This window comes from Cebus imitator, unplaced genomic scaffold, assembly GCF_001604975.1.
Source record: "Cebus imitator isolate Cc_AM_T3 unplaced genomic scaffold, Cebus_imitator-1.0 Scaffold169, whole genome shotgun sequence".
NCBI classification, from domain to species: domain Eukaryota; kingdom Metazoa; phylum Chordata; class Mammalia; order Primates; family Cebidae; genus Cebus; species Cebus imitator.
In genome coordinates, this window is record NW_016107484.1 from 980,588 (window position 1) to 991,384 (window position 10,797).

The 10,797-nt window shown below is 51.1% G+C and overlaps 1 protein-coding gene across 2 annotated transcripts in view; it reads left to right on the forward strand.

The window, feature by feature from the left end:
* The window catches only part of BCL7A (BAF chromatin remodeling complex subunit BCL7A), a 37,763-nt gene that overhangs the window by 20,464 nt on the left and 6,502 nt on the right, over positions 1 to 10,797 (forward strand). The window contains exon 5 of one of the 2 annotated variants that reach the window (XM_017544292.2): positions 9,818 to 10,002. In XM_017544292.2, the coding sequence (XP_017399781.1) occupies positions 9,818 to 10,002 (185 nt within the window). The remainder of the gene's footprint in view (positions 1 to 9,817; positions 10,003 to 10,797) is intronic. The other variant, XM_017544293.1, reaches the window with a different exon arrangement.

The window sequence follows — 10,797 nt, forward strand, 5'->3', positions numbered from 1 at the left end:
AAAAAAAAAAAAAAAAATCAGAAAGGGTCAGGCACAGTGGCTCACGCCTGTAAACCTTGTACTTTGGGAGGCCGAGGCGGGTGGATTGCCTGAGCTCAGGAGTTCGAGACTAGCCGAGAGAATACAGTGAAACTCCGTCTCTACTAAAAATACAAAAAATTAGCCCGGCGTGGTGGCATGTGCCTGTAATCCCAGCTACTTGGGAAGCTGAGACAGGAGCGTTGCTTGAACCTGGGAGGCAGAAGTTGCAGTGAGCCAAGATCGTGCCATTGCACTCCAGCCTGGGCAGCAGAGCAAGACTCCATCTCAAAAAAATAAAATTAGGCCAGGCTAAAGCCCTTTTCAGCCTTAGCCCACCTGCACCCAGGTGAATAAACAGCCATGCTGCTTACACACACACACACACACACACGGCCAGGTGCAGTGGCTCATGCCTGTAATTCCTGCACTTTAGGACTGCTTGAGCCCAGGAGTTCAAGACCAGCCTGGGCAACATGGCAAGACCTCATGTCTAAAAAAAAAAAAAAAAAATTAGCCAAGTGTGGCAGCACACACCTGTGACCCCAGCTACTCAGGAGGCCAAGGTAGGAGGATCACTTGAGCACAGGAGGTCAAGGCTACAGTGAGCCGTGATCACGCCTCTGCACTCCACCCTGGGTGACAATAAGACCCTGTCTCAAAAACAAGTAAATAAATAAAAATCAAACCATTGGCCAGTAATGGTGGCTTACACCTGTAATCCTAATGCTTTGGGAGGCTGAAGCAGGAATATCACTTGAGGCCAAGAGTTTGAGGCCAGCCTGGGCAGCATAGCAAGGCCCTGTCTCTACACAAAAATTTCAGAAATGAGCTGGGCATGGTGGCATGTACGTGTGGTCTCAGCTCCTCAGGAGGCTGAGGCAGAGTATCCCTTAACCCCAGGAGCTGGAGGCTGCGGTGAGCCGTGAGTGCACCACTGCACTCCAGCCTGGGCGACAGAGTGAGACTTTCTTTCAAAAAAAAAGAACAGATGGTGGAGTGATGGTGAGAGTGTGTGTGTGACTGTGTACAAAAATATCTATGTGTGTATTTATTTTGAGTCTCTACAGAAAAGTTGAAAGAACAGCGTCCTGGATGTCCACCTGCTGAACTTGGCAGTTGTTGGCTGTTGGGGTTTATTTGCTTTGTCTGTATTTTTTCTGGGACCATTTGAAAGTAAGTTACAGATCACAGGGCATTTCATCCCTAAACATGGCAGCACACGTCTTTTAAAAATAAAGACATTCTGGGCTGGGCACAGTAGCTTATGCTTATAATCTTAGCACTTTGGGAGGCGAAGGCAGGAGGATCTTTTGAGCCTAGGAGTTTGAGACCACCCTAGGCAAGAAGATGAAACCTCATGTCTACAAAAAAATGCAAAAATGAGCCGGGCATGGTGGCCCGCAGCTGTAGTCTCGGGCTGAAGCAGCAGGATTGACTGAACCTGGGAGGTCAAGGCTGCAGGAGCCGTGATCACACCACTCCAGCCTGGGTCACAGGCTGAGACCTTCCTCAAAAAAAAGACATTCTTACAGAATTACAAACACTGTTATTGCATCTAAGAAAATGAGCGACATTCCGGATGGTCTAACATGGAGGTATGTTTTGACGGTGAGGTGAGAGCCTGTCAGACATACATGGGGGTGAGGGTGACCCTGGGCACCTGGAGAGAGAGGCAGTGGCTGAGCGGATCTGGGGAGGGCAGCCAGGTCTGGAGCGCCTTGGACACCCATGAGGAGCTGTTGAGCATGGACCATGGAGTGGCGAATGTGGCCAGCCTGCAGGTAGGGGGACCCCAGGGCTCAAGACGTGTGTGTCTTGGGAGCAGCCAGTGTGGTTCTAGGAGAAAGGCCATCCCCTGCGGCAGAGCTAATCCGCGCCCCTGTGCACGGAGGCTCTGGGCTGGTGCTGGGGCCCCAGTCACAGCTGCACTCTGCTTTCTGCCCCCAAAGAACTTGGAGGTCAGCAGGGAGGACAGACACTGGAACCCAGGATTCACTGCAGAGTTGCAGACTCCATCCAGCACGTGCTGTGAGGGTCTGGCCATACAGAACCTGGCAGTATCATTTTTTAAATTTGAATGTGGTGTCAAATTTTTAAAATTGAGCTTAAAATGGGATTGATTTCTAGCTTCTTTTGAAAAATCAGCTTTGATGAGACCAGGGCTGCTTTTCCCTGGGGCAGTTACCAGCTAAAGCCGAAGAGACCCTTCCCTCGTCACTCCAAACCAAGACCTAAGGGCACTAGCCCTGTATTAACGTGTGGCCGCTGCTGTTTTTCTTATTGTAGATTTTAAAAGGGAAATTAAGATATTTCTTGGTGTTTTTGTGTGTGTGGTTTTTTTGTTTGTTTGTTTTTTTGAGATGGAATCTTGCTCTGTTGCCCAGGCTGGAGTGCAGTGGCGCGATCTCGGCTCACCGCAACCTCCCCCTCCCAGGTTCAAGCAATTATCCTACCTCAGCCTCCTGAGTAGCTGGGACTACAGGCGTGTGCCACCACGCCTGGCTAATTTTTTGTATTTTAGTAGAGATGGGGTTTCACCATGTTAGCCAGGATGGTCTCGATCTCCTGATCCCAAGATCTGCTGGCCTCAGCCTTCCAAAGTGTTGAGGTTACAGGCATGAGCCACCACGCCCGGCCTATTTCTTGTTTTTTGTTTGTTTGAAATGGGATCTCACTCTGTCGCCCAGACTGGAGTGCAGTGATACAATCTCAGCTCACTGTAGCCTGGAACTGCTGGGCTCAGGTGATCCTCCTGCCTCAGCCACCCATGTAGCTGGTACCGTAGACGTGTACCACCACATCCTGGTAATTTTTGTAGTTTTTTATACAGATGGGGTCTTGCTATGTTGCTCAGGCCGATCTGGAACTTCTGGGCTTCAGTGATCCTCCCACTTTGGCCTCCCAAGCGCTAGGATTACAGATGTGAGCCACTACACCCAGCCAAGATGTTTCTTAAAGCTATTTCTCTATCAAAAATGGAGGTGGAAAGTGGAAAAGAAAAGGTCTGGAGAAGGCTATTTTTTTTTAAGAAAAGTGGGAAAGTGCATATTTGAAGAGAATATTTATTAACCCTTTATCTGTGAAGCTTATCTATGTCTGAATCAAACAGCCCACTTGACTCATTTGTGGTACTGCCTGGCCCTGATGGGGCTTTTGAGTTCATAGTCACTACTGTGATGGACACAGTAAAAAAGGGATTTGGGGGCCTCCAGGAAGGCTTCCTGGAGGAGTTGCTCTCTTGACCTGGTATTAGAAAGGAGGCAGGCTGGCTGGGCATAGTGGCTCATGCCTGTAATTCCAACACTTTGGGAGGCCAAGGTGGGTGAATCGCTTGAGCTCAGGAGTTCAAGACCAGCCTGAGCAGCAAGGTGAAACCTTTTCTCTACAAAAAATTTAAAAATTATCTGGGTGTGATGGTACATGCCTGTAGTCCCAGCTACTTGGGAGGCTGAGGCAAGAGGATCACTTGAGCTCAGGAGTTCGAGATTAGTCTGGGCAACATGGCAAAATCCCGTCTCTACAAAAAACACAAAAGTTAGTGGGGCTTGGGGGCATGCTCCTGTAGTCCCAGCTGCTCGGGAGGCTGAGGTGGGAGGATCGCTTGAGCCTGGGAGGTGGAGGTTGCAGTGAGCATGACTGTGCCTCTGCACTCCAGCCAGGGTGACAGAGCAAGACCCCATCAAAAAAAAAAAAAAAAAAGGAAGAAAGGAAGAAAGTGTGGTGTGGCAGGACCACAGAGCTCAAAACGGAATGTGGGAAAGAAAGCTGGAAACACAGGAATTTGGAAAGCCTCCCTCGCTCAATGGGGTGAGCAAGTGGCTCTTCAAGTATGCTGGAGAGACCAGGTGAGGTGGCTCACACCTGTAATCCCAGCACTCTGGGAGGCCGAGGCAGGTGGATCACCTGGGGTTAGGAGTTTGAGACCAGGCTGGCCAACATGGTGAAACTCCACTGCTACTAAAAATACAAAAAAATATCTAGGCATGGTGATGCATGCCTGTAATCCCAGCCACTTGGGAGGCTGAGACAGGAGAACTGCCTGAACCTGGTAGGCGGAGATTGCAGGTTCATGCCATTCTCCGTAGCAGCTCTAATACTTCCCGTTCAAGTCTGTGACTGTGCCATCATTTATTTGAACAGCCCCTTAGTGATGGTCGCTTAGGTGTTCCCGTCTTCCGTTTTGTACATGCGGTCCTGCAGGGCGTCTGGTACCCTCGTCTCTCTGCATCTTTGCCCAGATGCAGGTGGCTCTGCAGGCTGCGTCTCTGGAAGTGGAACTGTTTAATCAGAGGCTGCACACACTCAGAATGGCCTAGGTTCTGCCTAACTTTCCTCCCAAGAAGTCGTGGGTAGAAAATCACCACTGGCGCCGGGGTTCTCAGGCTTGGCACCCCTGGCATTTGGGACCGGATCATTCTTTTTTTTTATTGTGTTTTTGAGACAGAGTCTCATTCTGTCGCCCACCCCGGAGTGGTGCAGTGGTGCAATCTGGGCTCACTGCAACTTCCACCTCCCGGCTTCAAGCAATTCTCCTGCCTCAGCCTCCTGAGTAGTTGGCCCTACAGACATGCACCACCACACCTGGCTAATTTTTGTATTTTTAGTAGAGACAGGGTTTCACCATGTTACCGAGGCTGGTCTCGAACTCCTGACCTCAGGTGATCCACCCACCTCAGCCTCCCAAAGTGCTGGCATTACAGGCATGAGCCACTGTGTCCAGTCTCGGATCATTCTTTATTGAGGGGGCCATCCTGTGCATTGTGGGACATTGAGCAGTTTCCACCAAATGTTTCCATTTGTTAACCCATGTCCCCAGGGTGGGGGGTAAAATCACGCCCTGCTGAGACCTAGTGCCCTAGTGCCTTTGCCATAACCTTCGCCAGGTACAGTGTGTGCCATCCTCCTCATCCCCTCTCCTGGCCCCCTCGATCTCAGCATTGCCCACCAGGCTTCCCTGGCAGATGGTTCTGCAGGTAGAAGGCAGAGGGGGTGGGATGGGGGCTGTGGTCACATCCTGGTAGGCACTCACCAGCTGTGAGATCTTGGGCAGGCAACGTCACCTCCACACACCCTCCTACTTCCTTGTTTGTAAAATGGGACGACCAGGGTCAGGAGGCTAAGGTGGGAGGATCACTTGAGCCTGGGAGGTGGAGGCTTCAGTGAGCCATGATCGTGCCACTGCACTCCAGCCTGGGCGACAGAGTGAGACCCTGTCTCAAAAGAAAATAAAATGGGATGAATAGAAGCTGCCTCCCTCGCCGGGAGTGAAGGGGTGAGAATGCCAGCAAAGTGCTCAGCCCGGAGCTAGAGCGTAGGAGGAGGATCTGGGAGCCTCCGGGTTGCCTCGTCCACCCTTCCATCAGGGGAGCGATTGCAGGGGTGCCAAGGACAGACATGGGCTTCGTCTGCAGCCACGTTTCTGCTTCTTTCCCGTCCTGGTTTCTTTCTGGCCGTGGCCTTGTTTCTCCCATGTTTGGCGGCTGTGTCTCCTTTGCTCTAGAAGACCGATTGGAGCTCCGCAGCAGGAATTCAGTTTTGAGTTAGCGTGTCCAGTTGGTTGCTACCTTCTCACTGCCACCACCAGATGCTAAATTGGCAGGACCCAGGTGGGGGCCATACCAGGGTCCTCTCTGGCCACCCCAGGCCCCTGGGCCTGCAGGGTTGCCCTGCACTGCTCAGCCAGGACCCACCTGCCCGCTGCCTCAGCCGCCTGTGGGAAGGGCACTGGGACAGACCCGTGTGGCCTTCCCAGGTGGGTGCGCACTGCCTGCCTGGACGGGGTGGAGGGGGGGTCGGCCACCAGCTATTGACCTTGCTTTGAACTTGTTTACTGCTGTGTGAGTTCAGGGAATGACATAATTTCTGTCCAAGCTCCCTGGACTAAATTTAGGCCCCAGGAAAAGAATTTCCCCTGGGTGAGTTCCAGTACTGCGGTGCTCAGAGAATCGGCTGCTGCCCTGAGCCCTTGAATGCTCTGTGGGTTCCAGTACCAGTTCCCACCAAGCTCCGGGGCCTGGCTCTCAGTGGAGGCTCTGCCAGGCACCTCTCTCCCAGCATGGGTCAGTGTGAGTCTCTGGGTGACTGGGCACCTTCGTGATTTCTAAGCCTCATCCGGGGCCGCCACCTGCCCTGCCACTCTGCAGAGCCTGCTGTGCCGGACAGAAAAGGGGCTGTGGTGAGAGATGCAAAGCCACAGATGGGCAACTTTTCTAGGTCAGTAAGAACTTCAAATGTTTATGTTAAAGCAAACATGTATTATGAAAGAAAGTATAACATTAATATGATTTCTTTTCTTTTTTTTTTTGAGATGTTAAGTCTCACTCTGTTACCCAGGCTAGAGGGCAGTGGCGATTTTCAGCTCAGTGCAGCCTCTGCCTCCTGGGTTTACATGATTCTCCTGCTTCAGCTACCTGAGTAGCTGAGATTACAGGCACCTGCCACCATGCCTGGCGAATTTTTGTATTTTTAGTAGAGATGGGTTTTTGTTGGCCAGGCTGGTCTCAAACTCCTGACCTCAAGTGATCTGCCTGCCTTGTCCTGTCAAAGTGCTGGGATGACAGGCATAAACCACCACACCTGGCCTCTCTCTCTTTTTTATTTTCCGAGACAGAGTCTCGCTGTCTCTCAGGCTAGAGTGCAATGGCACGATCTCAGCTCACTGCAACCTCCGCCTCTCGGGTTCAAGCCATTCTCCTGCCTCAACCTCCTGGGTAGCTGGGATTACAACAGGCGTGTGTCACCACACCCAGCTAATTTTTGTGTTTTTAGTAGAGATGGGTTTCACCATGTTTGTTAGACTGGCCTCGAACTTCTGACCTTTTGATTCGCCCACCTTGGTCTCCCAAAGTGCTGGGATTACAGGCATCAGCCACCGTGCCTGGCCTGACCCCTCTCTTTAAAAATAAATAAATAAATAAACTAGAAATGGGATTTCACTATATTTCCCAGGCTGGTCACAAACTCCTGAGCTCAAGTGATCTTCCCACCTTGGCTTTCCAAAGTGTTGTTATTAACAGGTGTGAGCTATTACACCTAGCCATTTTTTTTTTTTTAATTGAGATGACATTCACATGAAATTAACCATGGTAAATGAATAATTCACTGAGAGTACACTCACAAGGCTGTGCAACCACCACTTCTGTCTGGTTCCAAAACATTTTAATCACCCCAAAAAGAAACTTTGCAGCCACCAGCAGTCATTCTTCACTTCTCCCTTCCAGCAACGCTGGGTCCCCACTCTGGGCAACCAGTAAACTTTCTGTCTCCATGGACTTGCCTATTCTGGACTTTTTTTTTTAGACCGAATCTTGCTCTGTTGCCAGGCTGGAGTACAGTGGTACAATCTCGGCTCACAGCAGTCTCTGACTCCCAGGTTCAAGCAATTCGCCTGCCTGAGCTTCCCGAGTTGCTGGGACTACAGGCATGCACCACCATGCCCAGCTAATTTTTGTATTTTTAGTAGAAACAGGGTTTCACCATATTGGCCAGAATGGTCTCGATCTGTTGACCTTGTAATCTGCCCACCTCGGCCTCCCAAAGTGCTGGGATTAGAGGTGTGTGGACTTTTCATATAAATGGAATCATACACTCTGTGGCCTTTTGTGTCTGACTTCTCACTCAGCATGATGTTTTCATTTTTGTTGCTTTGGTTTTGGCTTTTTTGAGAGAATCTCACTGTGTCACCCAGGCTGGAGTTCAGTGGCACGATCTCATCTCACTGCAACCTCTGCTTCCTGGGTTCGTGCGATTTCCTTCCTCAGCTTCCTGAGTAGCTGGGACTATATAGAGCCAGCCACCATGCCTGGCTCATTTTTGTAATTTTTTAGTAGAGACGAGTTTTGGCCATGTTGGCCAGGATTTTCTCAAACTCCTGACCTCAGGTGATCCACTCACCTTGGCCTCCCAAAGTGCTGGGATTACAAGTGTGAGCTACCATGCCCGGACTGTTTTTGGTTTTGGTTTTGGTTTTGGTTTTGGTTTTGAGACAAAGTCTTACTCTGTCGCCCAGGCTATAGTGCACTGGCACAATCTCGGCTCACTGCAACCTCCGCCTCTCGGGTTCAAACGATTCTCCTGCCTCAGCCTCTGAATAACTGGGATTACAGGCAAACACTACCACGCCTGTCTAATTATTGTATTTTTAGTAGAGACGGGTTTTCACCATGTTTGCCAGGCTGGTCTTGAACTCCTGACCTCAAGTGATCTGCCTGCCTTGGCCTTCCTCAGTGCTGGGTTTTCAGGCGTGAGCCGCCATGCCCAGCCAGGGCTCCTAGTCTGAGAAGTGATAGTGTCACCCTGCTCAGCCTTGCTGGAAGGGAAGGTCTTGCGATTCCACTCCCTGCTGTGTGTGTGCCCTGGCCCGTCCCAGGCCCTGCACTGTTTCCCCTTGTTCCCATCTTGCCTGCTTGCTTTTAAACTTCAGTGTGGGTTATTTTCCTCTTTGTTATTCTTCTGCCTCAGAAACCCCAGCAAGGAAGTCTTGGTTGCACAGGCATTAGGATTAGCTTAGTGTGCCTTTTTTTTTGAGAGGAGTCTTGCCCAGTTACCAGGCTGGAGTGCAGTGGCGATCTCAGCTCACTGCAACCTTTGCCTCCGGGGTTCAGGCATTTCTCCTGCCTCAGCCTCCCGAATAGCTGGGACTACAGGTGCGCACCACCACGCCCAGCTAATTTTTGTATTTTTAGTAGAGACAGGGTTTCACCATGTTGGCCAGGGTGGTCTCAATCTCTTGACCTCGCAATCCGCCCACCTCAGCCTCCCAAAGTGCTAGATTACAGGAGTGAGCCACTGCACCCGACCAGTGTAGTGTGCTTTTTGACATCAGGGTAAGGTAGTGTTGGAGTCTTGGGTGGGATTTTTGCTGCCCCCTTCATAAGTGTCTGGCCTGGTGCCCAGTAAGCTTCAGGAAAAAGCTTTAGCTTTTCTGCCTCCTCCCAAGCTGCACCTACCCCCCGCCCCATCCAGCCTGCCCCTTCCTTCTGCTGAAGAAACGTGGGATGGAGCAGCAGGAAGACTGAGGCATCAGGAATCACCTGAATAACTGGGTTTATTCAGCAGGCAATTGCCTGATGGAATGGTGTGCAGCCATCTTGTAAGCACTGATATTTAAAGAATCTTTAAAGACACGAAAAACTCCTCCGAAATACCATGTCATCCCCATTTGGGAAAAGGAGAAAAATTGTATGCATGTAGGCAGAAAAAACTGCAAACATGGGAATAAATCCTCTAAAGCATTAGTGGGGTGGTCCCTGAGTGGTGACAGGTGATTTTTAATTTTTTTTCTTTCTGTACTTTTCTGTTTCCTGCAATGATCAGTCATTGCTCTGGCAATCGAAAAAATACCTATATTATTAAGAGAGATGTTTACAAAAGGTCAGTTACCTCTGATGTTCCCCAGGAGGAGATGGCAGGCTCTTTAAAGGAGGAGGACCAAGCCACCTTGGCTTCGGGAGAGAGGAATTGACAGCCATGATTGTTGGTGCGCACTGCGGCCACCAGGGGGTGCTGGGTGCACGCAGCACGGAGACTGCAGCCTTCTCCGCTCGCCTCCCAGGGCCCCTGGCAGCGAAGTGTGCAAGAGAGGGTTGCAGACCCCAGGGCCTGGGTGTGGCCTGGCTGCTGGAAACGGCGCCACCGAAAAATCAGCAAGAGACTCCCCAGGCCCCCAGCTCATTGTAGCCTTCAAAGAACACTGGCCCCAAAACTACCCGGTTCAAGGTATTTTTAGTATTTGGCCTGTCTGGCCCCGCCTCTGACGTGTTTCAAAACCGCTCCTGTCATCTTGCTCTTCCCGCAGATGCTTCTGATGAGCAGAACTCACAGTCCTTGATGGAACATTCGATGAACAGCTCAGAGAAAGTAGACCGGCAGCAGTCTGGAGACACGGGTCTGGCCACAGAGACGTCTGCAATCTCTCAGGTACCTCGCTCGAGGTCTCAGAGGGGCAGCCAGATCGGCCGTGAGCCCGTTGGGTTGTTGGGGGTACGTTGAAAGGCGTTTCGTTGTTGTGTTTTGTTGTTTTGTCGTTGGACTGTTGAAACTGTCATTTGTCCACTGGGCGATGTCCATGAACACAGTCCTGTGCCCTGCCCTGGGCCTCGGGGCCAAGGGATAATGAGCCTTGTGGCCTCTGCCCTCAAGGAGCCTCTGGGTTGGAGGAGGAGGAAGGACCTTGAACCCAGCCTCAGCTTCTGTGTTTTGTCTGTTGGGGCTCACAAGCATTGCCTCATCTCAGTGACCCCCAAATCGGCAAGCTTTAGAGCTGAGAAGACAAGACTTTGGAAACCTAAGTGGGGGGCATCCTGTGGAATGGTGCCGCTGACCCCACTGGCACGGCGTGGGCCCCTCTCCAGGTCAGAACTGTGCTGGAATCTGGTCTGAATGAGTCAGCGCAGGTGTAGTGGGCTCGGTGGTAAAGAGCAAGCCTCCCAGAGTCGGGCCCAAGTTTGAATCCCAGCTCCCAAAATGGGATCACAGAACTGTCTTGGGGCCACTGTGAGGATTCAATGGGAGAACGTGGGTAAGTACTTAGCATGGAGCAGACACAGAAGATATCGAAGCGTCATTGGCCACAACCACCATTAGGATTTTTCACTGTAAATCCTCTAGACTCAGCTGGGCGTGGTGGCTCACACCTGTAATTCCAGCACTTTGGGTGGCTGAGGCGGGCAGATCACCTGAAGTCAGGAGTTTGAGACCAGGCTGGCCAACATGGTGAAACCCTGTCTCTATTAAAAATACAAAATTAGGCCGGGCGCGGTGGCTCACGCCTGTAAT